Raw genomic sequence first — 23,322 nt, forward strand, 5'->3', positions numbered from 1 at the left:
TAGCATCCAATTCTAATGTAGTTAAATGTGGGGAACTAGAGATAAGGGCATCCATACTTCTTTTCTGCATTCCAAGCCTCCTCAGAAACTCTTCTCTTTTCCAAGGTTGGATCAAGTGAGAACATCAATGCTCCAAAGAAGGCATTGTTGACCCTTAGAAAATGATTCAAACTCTGTTTGTAGGCCAACTATGGGTAGTAGGTATAAACAAGAACAACATTTATGTCTCCCCCTATGGTAAGACCTAGAAAATGCTTCATAGATGCAGCTGCATAAACCAGATATGAAGTCATGTATAATTTTAGAGTTGTGTTTACCTGAGACAATTGTTCACAGATTGAGTCACTGATTAACTCTCCCCAATTGATCATGTCTCTACCTTTCCTCATTATTTGGATGAAGTGATACGTCCAGTCACTTCTATTTAGAAACTTAGGCCATCTGGTTGTTGTAGCCTTGGATGCTTCCAATAGACTAGTGTTAATACCCTTTTTACACTTGTCAGTGTTTTTATCATAGTATTCCTGAGCCATGTCAAAAGAAACATCTGTGTACTCTTCTACATCAGGACACTTGAAAATTTTGTCAAAGAATTCTATGTCTAACTTGATAACCACTTTTCCATCTGGGCCTTTGACTCTTCTTATTTCTTTGTCGAAGCGTTGATGTTGCTAGGACAAACTTTCGATCATGAGCTATGACAAGGAATGATGCCACTAGGTGTAAACCACTTTTGACGAGCGCATGCATGTGGAAGCTTTGCGGAAGTCTCTATGTCTGCTACAAGAATTCAACCATGTACACATGTTTGATTTCGGTGTCCTTAATGTCCTTGACATTTGAGGAGACCGAACTCTCCAAGAACATGTTCAGGTACATTTGATATATGTACTTCATATTCTTGTTGGGTGATGGCTTTGACATCTGATGTTGTAAATTTTCCTAATGAAGTCTCGTAGGTGTTAGAAAAATTCATTATGTGAGAAGACTTGTAAATCAGGTTTTAAAACCTGATTTACAACACAATAAGGTTGAAAACTTGCAAACCAGAATTTGAAACCCGATTTACAAGTGTTGTGGATTAAAACAACAAAGGATGCAAATCAGGTTTCAAAACCCAATTAGCAAGCATAGGTACTTAACCTGCAAATCGGGTTTTGAAACCTGATTTGCAATTTCATTAAAAACTTGGAAAACTTTAAAATGTGTTCATCGGGTTTTAAAACCCAATGAACAAATTGATTGGGAAGTTCATGTTGTTCATCGAGTCTTAAAACCCGATGAACAAATTTGATTTGGGAAGTTTATTTCACATTATTGTTGGTCGAGATTTGAAACTTGAGCAACAACTTTCATGTGTTGGTTGGGTTTCAAACACCAACTTGCATGTGTTAGTGCATGGATACTGCAAAGCCTATGTTCCAACAATGACCTTACTATAGTGACCCATTCATGTAGAATGGGTAGGACGAGATTCAAAACCCATCTGACACGAAATACATTTTGAACTTCGACCTATACATTCAGGGTATGGCCATTGTTGAAAGAACACAATGTGTTGAGGGAGTCTTGCTCCCTGGTCAACACATGCAATGTGTTGATCGGAGAACAAGATTCGCTCAACACATTGAAGTGTTGCAGAGGTGGAAAAAATGATACAAGCAAACAAAGAAAATAAAACCCTAAGCGAAACACAAAGGAGAAAACAAAAATAATAAAAATTACCTGCTAAAATCTGACACCAAAAAGACAATCCAGATACACATGAAGGTGAGATGGAAAAGGATTCGATGTCGCAAGCAAGGAGAGCGATCAGATCAACAATTTGGAAAGAAATGACAACTTTAAAACAAAATGATCAAAAAGAGTTCAAAAAGAACTCAAAAACCAAAATAATTAATGCAAGTTCATGACTCATTAATATGATGCACTTTGGATTTTAAGACCCAATGTGCATCCAATTGCACATGTTTTAAAACCTAGAGTGCAATTGTTAATGTAAAAAGAAAAGACTTGTAATTAGGGTTTTAAAACCCAAATTACAACCTAATCACAAGTCAATGTGTAATTCAGGTTTTAAAACCCGAATTACAAGTCAAGGCAAAAATGACTAACTTGTGATTAAAATTGAAATAAGCCTCTAGAACTTGTAATCATGAATCACAAGGCATTGCTCCAAGAGGCTAAAATTTGCCTCAAGAATCACCTTAGAGGACTTAAATTGCAAAAAGACAAAACTTTAAAAGGGGGGTCCTCAGTCTAGAGGTGATTCAAAATTGAGGATAGCATGGTGGTATGTGGACTAGTTGTTTTCTTAATCTTTACAATAATTAAATGTGAAAAGTCAAAAATAAAGGTACCTAGTTGTATGATTGAAGAATGAATTTAATCCGGTATGGTGAGAAAATTTAGATATCTCAAGATTGAGAAAGATCAATGATATATTGTGAATCACTTTGTGGTCAAATTATTGTGTTCGAAGTGTTGGATTGAATCCACGGTCATTAAAATATTTTGCATCTATGGATTTTGTCTAGTATTATATGTACCTCTTTTATTTGCTTGATTTAATTCAACTTTGGGTTTTCCTATTCTTTGATACATGGGGACTAGAAGCATTTAAAATATATTTGGGAAGGGGTGTCATTTTGTTGTGATATGATATGATCTCCTAGGTTGGCCCCAAAAAAGATTAAGAAAATGATCAAACTCCTCAATATGCATGTGCTCTTAGGATGATAGTACAAAACTAGATTCTTTTTATTATATTGTTGAAGTGTTCAATGCAAATTATTCTTGAGATATATTGTGCTCAAAGATATTAGGATAAGTATTGAAAGCATTCAATGATTCTTGGGATGTATTGGATGTTAGAGGATATTAGGAGACAAGTAAATAAAAGCATTCAATGCCTTTAACTATAAGGAAATAACAATAAATCACTTGGATTTGTGTTTAGTTGACCCAATGAAGAAAATGACTTGGCAAGAATCAATCAAACCTTGAATTTAAGAGTCCATTCCAACATTGCAAAATCAGCTCTCAACATGAATAATGACAAACAAATTGATAAAAAGTACAGAGAAATGTTCATATATGTGTAATAAATGCACTAATAGAAAATGTATTGAGATGTGTACATATAGATGTCGTAAGGGATAAGTGTAATCAAATGTGTATTAGATATTGAGTTAACATAAGGCAAGGGACTCTTAACTCTACTAATCACAAAACTAAATGAAAAATCAACATGAGTACACAAACTTCACTATTCCAAAACAAATATGTAATTGAAATGTTGCCTTTGTAACTATTTCGCTACCTTAATGACATGTTTAACCTAAGAAAAACTTGTTACCTAAATATGATGAATTTGGCCAAGATGTATAATTTAATTTACAATGAGCAAATCATAAATGAAAATATGTTATGAATTGAACCTCTTTTGCATATTCAACTCGAGGCAAACAACATAAATAAATAATAAATTTGGCTGAAATTCTCCATTTTATCAAGACAATCTTTTGTTGACCATAACTTTGATGCACAAGCTTAGCTTTCTCCTTGTTGCAAAGCTTAAAATTAGTGAAGAGCTCTAATTGCATTGACTTTTACATAATATTTAAAATTAGTAATATCATCAAAATCAAGGAGTTGCATTTTGAACCATAAAACTACATTTTGACATGTAACAAATTACTTAAATATTCTACAATAAGCAAACTTCTTAATTCATGACTTCGTTGGGCCTATATTTCAATTGGTCAATTTTTAATCATATATCATACCCAACAATATAGAAATGCCATAGATACTTTTTGACATTAGAACTAATCATATATAATAAAATAATAAAGAGCATACATAATTGATGACTTCAATGATGGTTGTATTTCAGCTAAGTCAATTTATAATTACATTATACCCAATGAAATATAAATGCCTTAATATGTTTCACACTAAAACTTATCACACCATGGAGTGATAACAACATACTTAATGTATGACTCAATGTTGTTTGTATTTCAACAAAGTCAAATTCTATTATATTGTCAAATAAAAATATAAATACCCTCAATACCTTTCACACTTAAACTCATCATACATAATAGTAATAGATTTCAACAAAGTATAATCTTGAAAATGAACCCATGACAAATAAACGTGTGATGCATTTAACCTCATTTTGCATGTCCAACCCAACGCAAACACGTCATAGACCACAAATTATAAATTCAGCTTTGCTTTCATAATCTTCGAGAATCTTCCATAAATTGTCAATTATTGTTATGCAAGCCCATTTTTTCTTCTCCTTTAATTATATATAAAAACACTAATCTCTAAAAGATGTCTAGAATCGTTAAAGACCATCAAATAGTCTTGCACATAAAACTATCCAAGCTTTATATTGACATATAAAAAATCATTCAGCATACCACGAATCAAAAAACACAAATTCACTAATTTTGCTTAGTTAAAATTTTCACAACTTGATTCAAACTCTGACCTTTTTTCCATCTATCAATTTCTAATCACACAAATTATGGACTCACGTAAGGAAGAAGAAAACTTAGGGGGCCATTTTAGAGAGAGTCTCATGAATTTTCAAATTCTCCTTATTAAAATATTTCAAGTGAAAAACAATCTTAGATACCGAAGGTTTTTATAAACAGATATGAATTTTTATTTTTGCTGTTAAGTTTTTTATCTATAGATACTGAAGGCCAAAGTTTTGTTGATAATTCATGTATAGTAGTCATGTAGGTTTCAGTTCTAATTCCTAGACTTCAGAGGCTGCCAGTTCGCCTATGTGTTATGCATATGGAGATACTTTCGTTAGGCCTTCTGAAGAAGAATGTGGTTTATTTGGGGAAGATTGCCCCCTATTTTTAGCATAACCTGAATATGTTATGACTTTGATATGTAACTGCTTTAATTTTAATATAGATTCCCAAAGGTCTGCCGTTTATCTTATAAAACAAAACAAAAAAAAAAATCTTAGATAAAAAGTTATAAATAAAATAAGAAGAATAAAAAAAAATTAAATGAGATGCAAGCTTACCAAAAGCATGTAAGCTCTAAGCTGGGGGGGCATATTAAACCCCCTTAATAGTTAATACCCAACGAAAATTTGCACCTATTTATTTTATTAGTCACCTAACTGTAATTTGCCATGGAACAGCCCGCAAAATAATAAATAGGAGCCCAAGCCCCTTCCATGGGACCGTTTCCATATGATGCCAGATGAAATAAAAATAAACTTCGTACCTTTCACTCCCAAATAAATTGGAATTGAGAAATCCCTTGTATCACGATTCACACATCATATAAGTTCATTCCAAATTATAGCTGGCTTACAATATCTGTCATTTACTCAAAAAACTCCACTAACTATTAAACACATAAGCTAACAAGGGGACAAAAAGAAAATTTGTAGTGCCATAAGAAAAAATTTCAGCAGTTAGTTTAAATTTATAAAAGCTAGGAAAATGAAAATACAGATAATTATTCCACATCAAAGATAGGAAACTCAAAATATTTGTAATCTCGTAAGAGTCAATTTTTCAGGAGCAGTTAAAATCTTCATTCATGAAAGCTAGGAAAATGAAAATGCAGATAATTATTCCACATCAGAGATACGAAACTCAAAATATGGTCGGTTACTGAAATCGCTGAATTTCGGTATTATAGCATCATTTTTGTTTATACACTAAGCAGGTGCTTGGATTTAATCCACATGTGACAACATGCTCATGCTACTATACCAAAAAATTGCTCTTGTATACATGGATGAATGATGTTAAACATGGAATGCAAAACTCCTGCCATCCTCCATCTGATCCCCACATTTTTCTTCTACATATTTGGATACGGCTGAAAATGCTTCCATGTTAATATAATGATAATTTTTTTCGTTCACAAAAAATTCCAAAATTATTATGATACAAAAAGTAGCTCTACCATCAAAATGAACTTCTTAAGAAGAACATAGTTGTGTATCTCATCTGCCCCATGACCGATTCCCGGAACCTCTTCCACGGTCCCGAAACCCTCCATAACCTGTTACAGAATCATGACGTCAGTAGGACATCAAACCGTACATTTTTTTTTAATGAATATATAAATCTCCTGTAGCGATAGATCCAATATCAAGCTCAGAAGTATACCTCCACTGGAGCCAGCATTCCGCCCCATAGCTGCTAGTCCAGGATTGACAGTTTGCCCTGCTTCTTGAAGAATACTTATTAGTTCCTTTGCAAATCTTGCATTTGCAGCAGTGAAAAATGTATAGGCAGTGCCCTTAGCACCAGCCCGACCAGTACGCCCAATTCGATGAACATAATCCTCTAATGAACCTGGAAAGTCATAGTTGATAACACATTTTATATCTTTAACATCTGCAGTGAACAGCAAGACAAATTAGGGCTGCCTTGATTTACTCAATTATAAAAAACCTTGAGAATGCAAATATTATTACACCAAAATAAGATAGTACTATTTTCGAAGATAAAACAAAGCCTGCTACACCAAAATAATGTGTCCTATTTTCAAAGAATAAAACAAAGCCAGCTTCACCAAAATAATTGTCCTATTTTCAAAGATAAAATAAATCCTGTAACTCTAATTTCATAACATTAATTGGTCATATTCCACTAATGTTCAGTCAAAGTGCTGCTATGAAAATAGCAAGGGATGGATCATTATACTGAGCTTCTTAGCACACTTGTGCACCAAATTGTTTGCTATCCCCTGATAAACTATGGCAAACCATGCCCACCTTACAAAAACAGTGGTCACATGCAGCAAAAGTCAATCAAGCTACATTTCACTGCCAACTCAATATATGTGGATCACAGCAATGGCGGCAGCCATGAGGTTCCCTGCCATAAAACATAGGAGTTGTATTAAGCTGCCGCCAAGCTACAATCCATCCTTTGGAATACTGATCAGCAAGCCATCGAACTCTTGAAATCTCATAAACATCAACCCACTGAATTTCAAACAATGATTTATTCCTCAGGCAATCTCAGTTCTAATGCTGATAATACATTAATTCACCTCCCGGAACTAAATAGAAAAACCTTGGAATTAATAAAGCTATTTTAGTCACCAGAACTTTTAAATTAAATTAAGAGCATACAAAAGCCAATTCATAACCAAAGCCATAAAAGAGAATGTTAATTTAACAAGTTGACTCCGACATACCCAAGCCACGTGCAGCAACATCAGTGGCTGTCATGATGGGGCTTTTGCCAGATTTAAATTCCGATAAGACCCAATCTCGTTCAGCCTGACTTTTATCTCCGTGGATAGAGAGTGCTGGCCATCCATCCATTCGCAATTGTCTTGTAACTTGATCACAACCTTTTTTAGTTTCCAAGAAAATAAGCAGACGGCTACCATCCATGATTTCTTCTAAAAGACTTATTAATCTGCAAAGAAGTGATCTTATTTAGTGGATTCATTCACAACAAAAAAATCAACAGAAAAAAAAAAGTCAACAAACACCAAAATGTACCTTGAATACTTATCATGCTCAGAAACAATTTCCACGATTTGATCAATTGAATGGTTTGCTTTGAGATCTTGTGATCCTATAGTTACCTGCAACAATCATAAGTTCATAAGAGCAACTAGTAGATGTGACATACAAGTGCTACTTCCCAAGAATAAAACAACTGTTAATGTATTTTCTTAATAAACAACATTCAGCCAACACACTGTCAGTATAGTGATTGTCAAGTTCCAGTAGTGGCAATACCTTATAAGCATTATGTAGAGATTGCCTAGCAAGTTGTTCTACTTCTTTAGGCCAAGTAGCACTCCAGTATAAAGTCTGTCGATCTGGTCGAATCTAAAAAGCACAGAATAGAGAAGTTATATAATTGCCTACCTGCATAGTTCTAAACAATTTTGATATTCTGAGCCAAAAAGGTAGTAACCAGGGCTTGCAAAAGGTCTAAATCATTGTTAAGAAACATGACATGAAGTAAACTTACTAATATAACCATCTGTTAACTTTTCCTAAATACTATTGTATCTTATATCATAATTTTATACACTACAGTTACCAAAGAGAACTTGGAACTTCCAATGCCTTTTTTAATAGACACAAAGCTACAAAAATAAGGTGGTTATTCAAATTTTTAGCATTTGTATCCCTATTAAGGCACACAACTAAAACAACCTTGTGCAATCAATCATTACATGTACAAACATAAGGTCATGATTCAAATTTTATTTTCTAAATATTTCTATCTGTATAAGGGCTCAATCAAAATGGCCTTACACAAATATTAATGATTATCACAACATGCTTAGATATCATCCTACACAAGAACTTAGATATACAAAGAGGGGATACTTTTATTGCAACAATGACTACTATTGCTTGCATACATACATACTTCAGATAAATACGTGCTTAAACCAAGTTGCATACATACTTGAGATACAATTTTCTTGATCTGTGCTTCAAAACCCATGTCTAGCATTCGGTCAGCTTCATCTAATACAAGATATGTCACTCTTCGCAGGTTTGTATGTTGTTGTTCAAGCATATCAATCAATCGGCCCGGTGTTGCAATGACTATCTCAACCCCTGGACATAAAGAAATCAAAATTAGGAAGTCAAAATGTTGTTACATTAGTTGAAAAATAATATCATAAAAGAATATATATTAAAGGCATACTACACAGAATTCTGCAATAATCTCTATAAAAGTGCATGTTCACACAAACCAACTAATCCATTAAAAATGCTACACATCCTACCTTTTTGAAGATCTCGAATTTGTGGGCCTTTTGGAGCCCCTCCGTATATGCATGTGTTTTTTATTTTTGAAGATGTCCCAAACTTTGTTGCCTCATTCTGGATTTGAACAGCAAGCTCCCGAGTAGGAGCTAGGACCAAGACAATAGGACCGTCTCCTGGGGCTGATGTATATACAATATTCATCAGTGTTTGAGAAAAAACCCAAATAATCAACCAATAATGCCATATAAACTTCACAGTAATAACAAAGTAATCTTGAATTACCGAATGTAGAAGACACAACCACTAACCTAAGGTAACTTGTGCATTAACATGAACAATGGCAGGCAGAAGATATGCCAGTGTCTTTCCAGACCCAGTCTCAGCAAGTCCAATCAAATCCCGCCCCTTCAGAGCCATTGGCCACCCTTGAGCTTGAATAGGTGTTGGCTCAGTAAACCCAGCTTTTAGTATCTCCTCAAGCACATACTCTGATAAAGAATCCACAAGTTCAGTCCGAAGACACTCAACAAAATGAGAAACTTTTGTAGTGATGAATAGATTTGCTCATGTTTGACTATAAAGAGAACCAGAAACTCTGTAATGGACAACTTCATACATTCAATTGCCTTATGCTCCACTTCAAAAGGTTCAATGGGGAATGATAAAATTAAAGAATGCAACTCCAACTTCCAAAATACAAGGTTCCCAATTTTTATAAGCTAGTACAACAAGGCAGAACAACATTTGAGAAATCCCAAGTAACATTGAAAAGAGGCTTAAGATAACCAGACAGAAAATGTAAGTAAATTAAAAATAAGGCAAGCAACAATTAACATCTGAAAGATATAATATATCGATATGATGCACCAACAAATAGAAACTCAGCAATGCAGTTACAGGAAGTTTCTAAATGTATTGGATCCTGTAGTAAAAATCATATACCTTAACTGTCACAAAGTCTGGTCAATTTTCTAAAAAAGCAGAGAATTTGAGTTGCTTGAGTAAGAAACATTGCTACCAAATTCATCTGACCTCCAAGAAAATAAAATAGAAATCTTGATCTATTTCAAATGGCAATAAAAAAATTCCCAACGGGTTGTTTATTATCAGTTGACATCCTCACCATGTGTAACCACATACACTACAATTCTGACCATGTCTCCCTCTAAGACAGCTCACACCCAAGCTCTGTCGACAGGATGGCAAGATGACCCTTACATACAAAATCACCCATTTGTGTCTTTGATTGGAAAAGATGTATGAATTTCTGTCCAATACATACTTTCTATTAGGCAGAATCTTCTATCATTTCACCACTATCACTAAAAACACACCTACAGCAACAACACAACAGAACCATAACAATATACAATAATACAATGTTATAACATTATAATACATTTCAGGACAGGTTAAAAAGCTGTGTTATTTGTGTACCATTATGTTTCTCGACTCATTTAAAGGACACACATGTGAATAGTGCCAGTACTTGCAAGTTAAATTCACTGTACTGTGTAGGAACATCCCCTGTCCTTTGAAACAATATCCGGATGTTATAGGAATGCAGAGTCAGAAAGGGGATGTCCCAATCCCTGCATCGTCCTTTTTATCTGTACTTTTTTCTCACGTCTGAATGACATTGCAGGAGATTAGGTTGCGACCAGGTGATTCCTCTTTTAGGTGGTACTTGGTAAGGCTTCCAGACATCACCATGACATTGAGGGAGGTCCGCATCTAATGAGAACATACCAGGAACATCTTAACAAGACCATCCATGTTAACCATTGTTTGAAGTGAGAACAAAAACCTTCCTTCATAAATTAAAACAGAAATAAAAAGTTCGATATCTTCAGGCATTCACATTTACATTTACAATAACAGCATGACAATCAAATATTTAAATAGACAATTTCATATTCATATTTCAGTGTTTTTACATTATTGGATTTTAATGGTCAAAGTTGAATCTTCATTGTTCAATATTCAAGTAGTAGATGTTATTGTTATTTGAATTTCATCAATTAAAAAAATTAATGATGTGAATTAGTTTAATGAGAAATTTCAAATTTGAGTGTCATAAATAATATATAACTTATGAGAAATTTTTATGTCCTGTAAAATGTGTCCCATTATACTTTAGACCCAGGAACTTTGGAGAAAGATTAGTTAAATGATAAATCACGAGTACACATTTAAAATGAACCAGTCAGCTTGCCCATGCAAGTTTCTCTAGCCATAGAGCACAACAATCAATCCCATTAATTTTATTTACCTTGCCATGGGTTGCAGAACAAATGATAAAATGCAGACAATAAAGTAAAACCCATCATCATTAGTTTTTCTATTTAGTTGCAATTACTATGTTCCCAAAAATAATCTATAATTCACACCATTTACCATTTGAAGTGAATTTGCAAAGCCTTTCAAGGGAAATATGACCTTTTGCACCTCTACACCTATAATGTCAAGACATAGAAGTAACAATTTCCAAGTGGTTATAACAACATCGAGCATATGTGAGTGTCCCCTTCCCTACAAAGCCTCTCCAAGTACCCTTCTTCTAACTAGCCATGTTAACATGAAAGTTTCGTGACAAACCCTGCACATCTCACATTCAGTCTCAATTTGCATATTTAAATGCATTGATCATTATTTGAAACATGACAGTCTCACAAAAAAACAATTAAAGCACATTACATTAGAACTGACAAACAACTTATTTTGAAGCTAAAGTGTGTAAATAAAATATAATGATGTTATTTAATATGATATACTGATCAACAGTGCTGACTGAAAACAAAATTCATTGAATATAAATAGCTAAGCGAACATATTTGGGCAGAAAGAGTTTTTGCTGAATAAGCAATTGTCATCCATAAATACAAAACATGCATACACCCCTATGGGAACCCAACTTCTTACATACTAAAGCAAACCAACTATTAACACCACATAATTTGTATCAAAAAAATCTTATCTTTTTGTCCTTAGCTAGAAAAAAGTAAACAAAACTGAGAGAATCTAGGTTGCAACCTAAATCCTTGCATGCTAAATGCAAGCATTTGTTTGATCAACAGTACGAAAAAATCTTTCTTGGGAAGATATCTTGAAAACAGTAGATATTATCTGAATAATCAGCCAGTTAGGGCTAAGATTAAGGGAAAAAATGGGTCAGGATAAAGGAAAAACTAAGATATTAAATATGTGCCACAGAAACCAGAAAAAAAAAAACCACAAACCCTAATTCTTTTAGCAAGAAATTCTGAACTAAAAGGAAATTGAGATAAAAGTGCAATTTCAGATAATCACAGTTCATAATGATAAAAATACCAAAAAACCAGTCAAAATCACAACTTTTTTATGAAAAAATGGGCACCCAGGCCAAGCACCAATCATTTGTAACAAATCACATTTTTTTGCAGATTTCCGCAACTATGATTTAAACAGCTTAGTTAGATTTCTGCAGCTATGATTTAACACCTTAGGTAGTTCACATCTTACGAAAGAGAAAAGACTCACACTTCTCAAATCAGGGAGGTGACCGATATTCTAACACATTTAAAAGGCACTCTTGTTCTTCAGGAATAATTTTAACTTTACGAGGAGAAAAAACTAATATGCTTCTCAAGTTAGGGATGAGGCTCAAATTCTGACACACTAAAAGCATCCATTAACAAACTTTAATTGACTCACAAGTTAAGCTCAAAAAACAGACCCTTTCTATTGGCCCTGAATTACAAGCAAATGTGCCTTAAATTACCAGTTAGGAATTAAACTTTAATTGAACACATGCTAATAGCGCTCTAGGTAGACACCTAAATTCACTGTTATCTTCCAAACCCTAAAACAAAACAAACACAGTAGAACGCCAGATGCACTCTATTCATATACCGCAGTGTATCCATACCTTACAAACCCTAAAACAAAGCTCCGAAAGATTTCTAGACTTAATATTTTGGGGAAAATACCAGGCAGAGCTGACGAGCTACCAAATTTTACAAAATTGCCTAATTTTATTCCACTAAACTCGTTCTAACATTTGCCTTCACTGAATCAGATCTCAAAAAACCCTAAGACAAACATGAAACATCAGGAACAAAAGAGGGTACATATGACAGAATCTGCCAATTTTGGGGGACAACTTAAATTCCAGGTCATAACAAGGATTCAAAGCAGTGACCATATGTAATTTGTATCTCATAAGTCCGAAAGCAGAACCAGTACTCTTCATTACTAGTAATGATTTTAAATGATCACAAAAGCACTTATAATTCAAAAAAGATTTAAAATAGTTCACTTCATAAATTAACACTAACATCTTTCAAACCCTACAACAGACCTTTCCTGTTTGCACTAAGAGGCTTTGAGCACGTGGTCTAAAGTTAAACCGACAATAGCCACTAAAATTAGGCGCAGCACCCGAATCTTATTGTACAAAAGGTTTAGCTAATCAAATTCGAAAAAAAAAACGCAAACCTAACAGAAGCTTCAAATATAGGCAAAAACAGAATCCGTGACGCACAAAAAGGAATTTTATTCGTAGCCTTACTTCGTTCAAATTTTACAAACCCTTAAACAAACCTCGGAATATTATGAAATATGATATTTTAAGCAACAGTGAAAACTGACAAAATCTACCAATTAAGAGGGAAGAAAACCCTAATTTCTCACACATTAAAAGTATTATATGCTTACGCCTTGATTCGTTCATAACTCACAAACCATGCATCTCTAGAGCATAATTTTTAGTATAAGGAGGAAAATTTCAGAAAGGCTACTAAGATAAATGGTGAGCTCAAATTCTAACAATTATGTGCAAGTCCTCACAAATTCTAAAACAATCTTGCAAATTTTCAATTTGTCATATACGTCTAAAGCAGAATTTAGGCAGCATTTTACATTGAAAACCATGACGCAATTGAATTCAGCAACCAATAGCAATACAAATTCATCCAAAAAAATAAAAGCAAGGACTGAGAAGAATTAAATTACATTACCAGGAAAACCGGCGTCCTTAAAAGTAGTAACTGGCTTAGGAACGTCACGTCCCTCGACAGTAATCTCACGTCGAGCGCGATAAGACTTGACTTCATCCTCAGTCATGGCCGCCACACTTGGTGTTTCGACATAAAAATTCTTCTCAAAGTGCGTAAGATTTGTAAAGTCCTGGGCAGGAAGAGAAATGCTATTGAAATCATCATTGGATCGACCACTCGACTGAAAACCGCCACTGCTCCCTCCACCCCCAAAGCCATCGCTGCAATACAAAAACAATAAACAGCAATTTAAAATACCACTTACTGGAATCAAAACCCTAACCCACACCAGTAGTAATCTTTCGATTAATTGTTCTAATGCATTACCTCTTTCTGTCGCGGTAGGAGTGAGGATCTCCATATCTGTTGTCGTAGCGGCTCATGGCTTTCAAACCCTAAAGAAAACCCTTATTTAGCCACTACTATTACAGACAGCAGACAGATTGAACTTGTTCTCGACCAGAATGAGATTATTTTCAAACGTTTTATATTGAATAGACTGATTATTAATGATTACAGAAATAAAGGAGGCCAATTCATTCCTCACGTGGCTAATCTCGTGAGATATTAATGTTTGACGTCAGTATTTATTATGTTAATTAAATAAATGTACTAATTAAAAACAAAGTAATTTAGATAATAGAGTTGGGTTAATAATTGGAATAAAAGTAAGTACTGAAAATTAAATGAGTTTGTAAGTGCATTAAGCTCTAGAATTGATGAGATTAAATAAATGCAATTAATTAATAATAAAGTAATTTACATAATAGAGTTGAGTAAATAATTGGAATAGAAGTAAGTATTAAAAAAATAAATGAGTTAATAAGTGTATTAAGTTAGAATTGATGAGTGGAATGTTTTGTTGATGTCATATAGAATTTATTTATAATTTTTAAAAATTGAACTGTTTTGGTATGATAAATAAATTAAAGTTTGAAATTAGCATAAAAAAAAATTATAAACTAATTTTACGCCTTGCGTAGTCAATTTCAAGTATCGTAAATATGATCAAATGCATATAACTAATTTGAGTTCCAATAGGATGATCTAACAAAAATTGCTCTCCTAAAATCAATTCAACTTCTCATGCTAGAAATTTGAGAAGTCGCGGTGGTGTTTAGACACTCCATTGAGGAGCCTCTAGACTTAATAGGTGTACAAGTTATCTTAGGTCAAACCCATTGATGAACTAAATTAACTATGTTAAGAAAGATCAAAGACAATGTCTAGAAACATGAAAATGCCTTTAGGATTATTTTTCAAATGTGATTCATTTTTTTGTCTTTTAGAATCGAGGTGTGATCCAAGTGTTCTTCTTTATGACCCTTACATTCCTAACGTCTACTTAAGTGTAGAATGAATGAAAAAAATAGTTCATCTCATAACAACTAGAAGAAAGGGCAAAGAAAGTTGGAATTCAAATTTGATGACTTGAATTTTGGGTATTATTTTTGTGTTCCTCAAGATAAAGTGTTGATTTCAAGGTGGGGAAGGAATAGATGGGAATCGATGCAAATAAGGGTGAAATTGAGTTGATTATGGATGAATAAATATGAGATTGTGAGCCATGTCTAACACAAGAGTATGTCACTTGTGGATGTGTTTTTACATTAAGACATTCTCATTAAGGTAGATATGTGATAAAATGAGAAATAGCATGGGTATGTTAATTTCACAATTATATTTTGCTCACACTTTGATGTGTATACAGATCTAATATGAGCATACATTTATAAACATATAGGCATTCTCAACCAACACAAAAAAGTGAATATCCAAACACTCATACAAGGATCCTATGACTCTTAAAAAAGAATACAAGTATTCTTCATGTACTTTCCCTCATATGAGCACTCTATCAAAACCTACAAAATATTTAAAAGTATATAGTGGTAGAGTTTACCACATGATCAAGATAAGCATTAATTACAAGTTGATTTGATAGTCTATAAAAATAAGATTAAAAAAGGAGGGATGGGAAAATTTAATTTCCCAAAAGGTATAAAAAATTTAACAAAATATAAAAATGTGACAAGGGTCTATGTGATATAGTCATGTGTGATAAAACTTCATAAGATGTGGCAATATGATAAAACTTTGCATGATGTGGCAATGTGATAAAACTCTTCAAAATGGTATAACTACATCTAAATATTGTGATGATTGTATACCTAGCATAAAAACATGTCTAAAATATTACCAAATGTAGATTTATTAACAATATACCCCTCCCTTCAATTGGATGCATCTAATAGATGTAAGGAATTGGAGAGGAGGGAAAAAGATCCATGATGGTAATAAAAGATAAAAGAAATCAAATAAGATGTACTCATGTGAGCACTATATATCATAAAAAAGCATGATTCCCCTGTGATTCCCCCTAATTTGGTAAATCAATAAGATCACGCTGCAATCTAGATATAACATAAGATATGATGATGTAATGTGGTGAAAATTAGGGCTTCACCACTTGGATTGATAAAGCCACTAATTTTACTTGGGACACACCTTACATTAAGGAGGGAACTAAATTTGATTGATCCAATCCTAGAAGGGTTATATACAGGTCAAATTAATTCCTTCTCCTTGTTTGAGTTGAAATTAAGTTTGAATTACGGTTAAATTGCAATGCTAGATCTAGGAAAAACAATGAAATTTTGATATAAAAAAACAGTAACAGGATGTTCTCAATATCATGCAAAGCTGTAAACTTAGATTTCAGGATGAAAAATAGATCAAAACTTATCATGGAAAGTTTGAGAAGAATTGTCAAGACCAAGGAGAGTCGATCATCTTGGTCCTATGAATAATGGGGCAAACAAACTTGATGTTTTTCAGATTAGGATGACACATATAATCTATTGTTAGAAGATCGTTAGAAATTCTCGGGATCGAGGGGAGCAGAATATCTTGGTCCACTTTTTACACCTTCAAAAGTTGAGTTTGATTATCATCATCTACTCTATTAGATTTCTCACTCATAGCTCCTTAGACAATTCTCTACACAGAAAGAATGAAATAGGTTTGTTGATGGGGGTTTGCCTTAAGTCAAACGTCGATTTAAGAATTAACCTTGAAATTGAAATGATAATTGAAATGGAATTGAAGTAGAATGTTTTCCTTTTTAGGGAAAGGCTATATTTGATCTGAAAATGCTTGAAATTGAACTGGATACTTTGATGAAGCTTGCTTGAATCCTCACACAAGGGTTTAGGATGTCATATAGAATTTCTTCGTAGAATGTTGATCATGGATGGTTGAACTTGAATGCTTGAACTTGACTTGACCTCTCCTTCAAGGCGTGATGAATACTTGACTGCTTTCTCACTTAGACTTGAATTTGCAAAAGTGCGATTAAGATCTTGATAGAGGTTCATTGTTCTCATTTCTAGTTACCAAATAAGGGGGCCTAGGTTTCCTTTTATACCTAACCATGCATTTAGTGTTTAATTTTTTTAGAGTAGGATGACATAGAGCCAAATTTCCTACCCGCATGAGTGATCATTGTGAGGTCCTATTTTTGGTCCTAACTAGGAGGACCAAGGCGCCCAGGGCATCCTAGTCTTTCCAATGAGGAATCAAAATTGGATAGTGGCTGGATAAGGAGTTGAAAATGTAGATTTCAAGAGGGTGTAAGAAGCTTCAAACCATGCATTAAGAATTGAAGGTCAGAACACCAAGGTGAGGGCTATTTGAGGAAATTTAAATTGTATAAGGATACAATTTAGGATGCTACATTTCGCCCCCACTTTAGCAAGAGTATGAGTCTATGCCCATACTCATAGTAAAGTACAAAGTTGCATTAAAAAGATTTAACCTAGATACCAAAGAGACAACACATACCAAATCCCCAAGGACTTAGGTTCTTATCAATCTAATATTGAGATAAAATAAGCAATACATGAAGAGGATGGAAAGAGCATGACTGTACAATGGAAGAAGAGAACATAAGATGAACAAACAAATGCATTTTGAGTCAACATGAAAGAGATCGAAAAGGAATCTCAATGTTTTGCATCGTCCCTGAGTAGTCAACACAAAGGCACATTTACAAACAATGCCACATGTACGACACAATATTGATATGACATATAGAAGAATTGAGACACAAATAGAGGAATGTCACAAAATATTTGACCTCTATATTTCCTTGCATCAACAAAGTAGCAAGGGTCATTCAAAGAGAACCTAAATTAACATAAATACATATAGCATCACATCACAAAGCAAGCACATTATGTACAAGCAAACACATATAATAATCTACAACACAAATGAAGCTATTCAAGCACATCATTTCTCTCCCAATATTACTTAACATTATTTAGGGATAGTGGACAAGATGCAAGAGGAGAAACAACGAGCACAATAGATATAGCTATTGCAAGTTCCAAACAAGGACCATACTCTAATGATGTGCCACTTTGTTTGTGTTGGCACTATGGATATGTGTGGCATTGATGTTTTTTCATTGATGTCAACACTAGCTGTTACCAGCAGACAGATTTACATTGGCTGATATGGATGGTTACCGATAGACAAGTTACCGGTATAAGATCTAGTGTTACCGGCATAAGAGATTATCTGTTGGACACTTCCGGCATGTTTGGATCAGTAAAGTATATTGGATTTCATGTGTTATATGCTCCATAATCATTTTGGTATTGGCTTGATAATTGGATGTCATCATACACACTAGTAAACCTTTCCTGGCACTAGTTTAAGGCTTTACCAACAGAGCTTTCATTGAGGAATCACGACAGGATGCACAATTGATGTTGGTACATCTTCTTCAAGGATTTCAGGTTGTTGAAGATGTTCGTTGATCATGCTTCAATTGCTTGAAGACATTGCTTTGGCATGGTGGACCTAGAATAGGTCTGGTACCTATCTAGGTTATGGATCGATATCATGCTAGCGTGTACTCTACACGTTACCGGGATGTTTCGAGATGGTTTATGGATTTGTTATTGTTATTTTAGTCTTAAGCCGACATGGCATATCATTGTAATAAGGAATTATGTAATGAAATTATTGTAATATCTTTAGGTGGATGACCTAATTGGTTTAGGCCTTAGGGTTTGTATAAATAAGAGGAAGAAACTCTTTGTAAAGTATCATGGTCAAGGAAAGTAATGTGTGAATAATGTAATATCATTGAGGTAGAGGAGTTAATCGATCATTGGTGATCGGATTGGTTTCAAAAGAGGATCTAGTCCTCCAGCATTGAGCTTAATCGGGACTATAATCAGGCATAGTAGATGTTATTTCCAGCAGTTCACTCTATTGGATTGTTGTCCATTTATCTTGAGAAGGTTGTAGCCTCTCTGTAGTCAGTGGGACTCTTTTGTAATGAGTAGTACGCTCTAGGCAGTGTGCCTTCCTGCAAGTGCAGGCCCCTCATTGTTACACATTCTTTCTGCAGAAGTATCATCTGACTGTGGGTAGGCTTCCCACTGTGGTTTTTCCCTTTCCAAGTTTTCCACGTACAAATCATGGTGTTGTGTGGTATGATTGATTTGCATTGATTATCTGGTTAATTGTTAAGTTGTATTGTTTACCAGTATCTGTTTCTACAGGCATCTATTTGTACTTTACCGGTACTTGATCTGTTTAAGGTTGTATTGTGGATTAAAAGTTATAATCTGTTAACAACTAATTCACCCACCCCCCCTCTCAGCTGTTCACCGGTTATCCTAACAATTGGTATCAGAGCTTTGGTCCTCTTTTGCAGAAGCTTAACCACTTGAGGTAGTTTCCAAAGTCTTGAGAGCCCTTCCACCGGATTACAAGATGAAGGCAACTGCAATCAATGAGCTAAGAATAATGGCAAACACTTCAATTAACAGAGACATTCTGATTGGGAAATTATCTTCTTTTGAGCTTGAAGAATTTAGATCTTCTGGAGCTGTAAAGTCTGAACCTACTTTTCATGCATCATCATCAACATCTACCGGCAAAAGTGATTGGAAAGCCCTATATGCAAAAGAATTGGAAGACATGAGGAAAGAAGATGAAGAATTTGAGCAACTTGAAGCCATATTTGCTAGAAGAGTACCTAAAGGACCAACTGGAAGTAAGTATGAAGGAAAAGCACCTTTTAAATGTTTTGCATGTAATAAGATTGGTCATTTTGCATCTAGATGTCCTAAAAGGAATGCAAGGTTTGAGGAAAGAGTTAATAAATCTTATAAGCCTAACCAGGACATATATAAATTCAAGAAAAGTAAACAATGCTACATAGCAGATGAGGAAGGAGTAACTGATGACTCTGGAGATGAACCGACATAAGACTCTGCTATTGGATATAGAAATGGAAAAGAATGGGTGTTCTATGCTTTGAAGGAAAATGAACCAGAACTGGCTATCAAAAATGACGAGAAGGCCCTGGCAGCAAAAGTTGAAGATAAGGATGAATGGGTAATTGATAGTGGATGCTCACATCATATGACTGGAGATAAAAGGAAATTTTTGTCCCTGCAAGAATACAATGGTGGTCAAGTCAGATTTGGAGATGACAAGGCATGTATGATCAAAGGTAGAGGTATTATTTCTTTGGATGGCAAGCATAACACTAAAATGTCTATTATGTAGAAGGTTTAAGGCATAATCTTTTGAGTGTTGGTCAATTAGTTGATAAGGGTTTTCAACTTCAGTTTAAGGATAGAAAATGCAAAATCATTAACAAAGCTGGTTTGGAGATTGCAACCGGTATTCAGACAGGAAGTAATATCTTTCACATGAACACTGGTAATAAAACATGTTTGATTGCTCATATTGATGAGAGTTGGCTATGGCATAAGAGTTTGTGTCATGTTAATTTTGATTGTATTGTTAAGATCAGTTCAACTAAGGCAATCAAAGATATACCTAAGATTATGAATCCTCATAATCCGGTATGTAAGGAATGTCACTTGGGTAAGCAAGTCAGAAGTTCTTTTAAAAGAATACATGATAAATCTAATGATGTACTTGATTTGATTCACATTGACTTATGTGGTCCAGCAAGGACTAGAATCTTTCAAGGTGATAGGTATTTCATGTTGATTACTGATGACTATTCTAGAATGATGTGGGTGACTTTTCTGAGGGAGAAGTCTGAAGCTTTTGAGAAATTCAAGATCTTTAAAGCGAAGGTTGAAACAAAAACTGGATTGAAAAACAAATGTCTAAGATCAGATCATGGCGATGAGTTCACTTCTCATGAATTTAACAGTTATTGTGAGACAAAAGGAATCAGGAGACAGATATCTGCACCTAGGAATCCTCAGCAAAATGGAGTAGTTGAAAGAAAGAACAGAACCATTTTGGATGCAGTTAGATCTATGATGATGGAAGCCAAATTGCCTCATATCTAGTGGAGAGAAGCAGTGAGTACAACAGTCTACACATTCAACAGAGTTCACGTTAAAGGTGAAACCGGTAAGACCCCTTATGAACTATGGTTTGGACATACACCTACTGTTAAGTATTTCAGAATTTTTGGAAGTAAATGCTATATCAAGAGATGATTCAATTGGAAAGTTTGATCCTAGATGTGATGAAGGGATATTTCTTGGTTATTCAATTCAGAGCAAAGCATATAGATGTTATAACAAAAGATTGCAGAAAATTGTGGAAAGTGCTAATGTGAAAGTGGATGAACAATACATAAATCATTCTATATCATATTGCAGGGAACCGACAGTGGAAATGATCATAACTGAACCAGCAATGCCTCAATCGGCATAGGATGCCGAAACTGTTACACCGGCACAATCAGAAAATTCAACTATGACTGATGATCAGAGTGGTGAACCTGAAGTTGAAAAGACTCCAAGGTATGTAAGATTAAAACATTCCGAAGATCAAATTATTGGAGATAGGAACAAGGGAGTAATGACGAGAAGAAAATTGGCAAATGAAGAGGTATGTCTTATTTCTCAAGTTGAACCGGTAACTGTTATTGAAGCTTGTAAGGATAAACATTGGTTAAAGGCTATGGAAGATGAATTAGATCAAATAGAGAAGAATGAAACTTGGTCTTTAGTCTCTCAGCCTAAAAATAAGAATGTTATTGAAACTAAATGGGTTTTTAGAAATAATTTGAATGAGGATGGTCAATTTATAAGGAACAACGCCAGATTGGTTTGTAAAGGATATTCTCAAATGGAAGGAAGTGATTATGGTGAGACATTTGCACTTGTAGCTAGAATTGAAGTTGTTAGACTATTTCTTGCCTATGCAGCTTGTAAGAACTATAAGGTTTATCAAATGGATGTCAAATGTGCATTTTTGAATGGTGAGCTTGAGGAAGAAGTTTATATTGAGCAACTCGATGGATTTGCACTGACAGATGACAAAGACATGGTTTGTAGATTGAAGAAAGCTTTATATGGTTTGAAACAGGCTCCTAGAGCTTGGTATGCAAGGTTGGATAAATATCTTTTGAAGTTTGGTTTTACTAAAGGCAGTGTTGATAATAATCTATATTATAAGATCATTGATAATGATATTTTGATTATTGAAGTCTTTGTTGATGATATCATTTTTAGAGGAGAAGATAAATTGTGCATGAAATTTGCTAACAACATGAAAAATGAATTTGAAATGTCCATGATTGGTGAGATGAAATTTTTCTTAGGTTTGCAGATTACTCAAACTGACAAAGGCATATTTATCTGTCAAACTAAGTATCTGAGGGAATTGTTGAAAAAGTTTGGTATGGAGAATTCCAATCTGGTAAGTACTCCTATGGCCACAAGTGAGAAATTATCTATCAAGGATACTTCTTCACCGGTAAATCCGACAAAGTATAAATCTATGATTGGTGGTTTGTTATATCTAACTCGGAATAGACCTGATATTATGAATGCAGTAACTATTGTTTCAAGATATCAAAGTAATCCTAAAGAAAATCATGAATGTGCAGTAAAGAGGATATTCTGGTATTTACAAGGAATAAGAGAATATGGCTTATGTTATTCCATAAATGATGACTTCACTTTATGTGCATATACTGACTCAGATTGAGAAGGTGATACTGATGATAGGAAAAGCACTTCTGGTGGAGCTTTCTTTCTTGGAAAGAAAGTGGTTTCATGGATAAGCAAAAAATAGTCATGCATTTCTTTATCTACTCTAGAAGTTGAGTATGTTGCAATAGTTACTAATTGCACTCAAGTTTTGTGGATGAAGCAAATGTTGAAGGATATCAGGGTAAATTATAGTGAACCGGTAGTTATCTACTGTGATAACTCTGTAGCTATTGACATGTCCAAGAATCTGGTATTTCACTCTAAGACTAAGCATATTTCAATAAAGTATAACGTTCTGAAGGATGAGGTAGAAGCAAAGGAAGTCAAATTGGTTTATGTGAACACTAAAGAACAGATTGCAGACATATTCACCAGATTGATGTCTAAGGAATCATTTAAATACTTGAGAGATGGGTTAGGGGTTTCTGCCCCTTTGGTAGAGACTTGATCGATTAAGTTTGTCATCAGTCCAGTATGCATTATCAGAAACATTATCCATTCTGGCAGTGAC

The 23,322-nt window shown here is 34.2% G+C and overlaps 1 protein-coding gene across 3 annotated transcripts; it reads right to left on the reverse strand.

The window, feature by feature from the left end:
- Positions 1-5,660: 5,660 nt before the first annotated feature.
- On the reverse strand, positions 5,661-14,279 carry LOC131028266 (DEAD-box ATP-dependent RNA helicase 20). 3 transcript variants are annotated; one of them, XM_057958516.2, is made up of 10 exons: positions 14,122-14,279; positions 13,756-14,015; positions 9,067-9,246; positions 8,776-8,937; positions 8,448-8,602; positions 7,763-7,855; positions 7,520-7,605; positions 7,207-7,433; positions 6,168-6,398; positions 5,661-6,060 (listed from the first exon to the last, which is right to left on the reverse strand). In XM_057958516.2, exons 1-10 carry the CDS (start codon positions 14,175-14,177, stop codon positions 6,002-6,004), a joined length of 1,509 nt encoding a protein of 502 aa, XP_057814499.1. In that variant the 5' UTR covers positions 14,178-14,279; the 3' UTR covers positions 5,661-6,001. The 3 variants fall into 3 exon arrangements, 2 of the variants coding, with proteins under 2 accessions (XP_057814499.1, XP_059069787.1); XR_009102583.2 differs by lacking the exon at positions 5,661-6,060 and adding an exon at positions 6,779-6,881 and having other exon boundaries at positions 6,262-6,398; XM_059213804.1 differs by lacking the exons at positions 13,756-14,015; positions 14,122-14,279 and adding an exon at positions 9,882-10,002.
- Positions 14,280-23,322: the final 9,043 nt, after the last annotated feature.

The sequence above is a fragment of the Cryptomeria japonica genome, chromosome 1 (genome assembly GCF_030272615.1).
Source record: "Cryptomeria japonica chromosome 1, Sugi_1.0, whole genome shotgun sequence".
Taxonomy (NCBI): domain Eukaryota; kingdom Viridiplantae; phylum Streptophyta; class Pinopsida; order Cupressales; family Cupressaceae; genus Cryptomeria; species Cryptomeria japonica.

What these genes read in the sequence shown, in the direction of transcription:
- LOC131028266 (XM_057958516.2), bottom strand. Translation starts at nt 14,177, where the DNA reads ATGAGCCGCTACGACAACAGATATGGAGATCCTCACTCCTACCGCGAC. An exon ending in TAATGCACAAGTTACCTTAG is followed by an intron (nt 8,938 to 9,066) that starts GTTAGTGGTTGT and finishes TATATACATCAG; the next exon opens with CCCCAGGAGACGGTCCTATT. An exon ending in AATTCGAGATCTTCAAAAAG is followed by an intron (nt 8,603 to 8,775) that starts GTAGGATGTGTA and finishes CTTTATGTCCAG; the next exon opens with GGGTTGAGATAGTCATTGCA.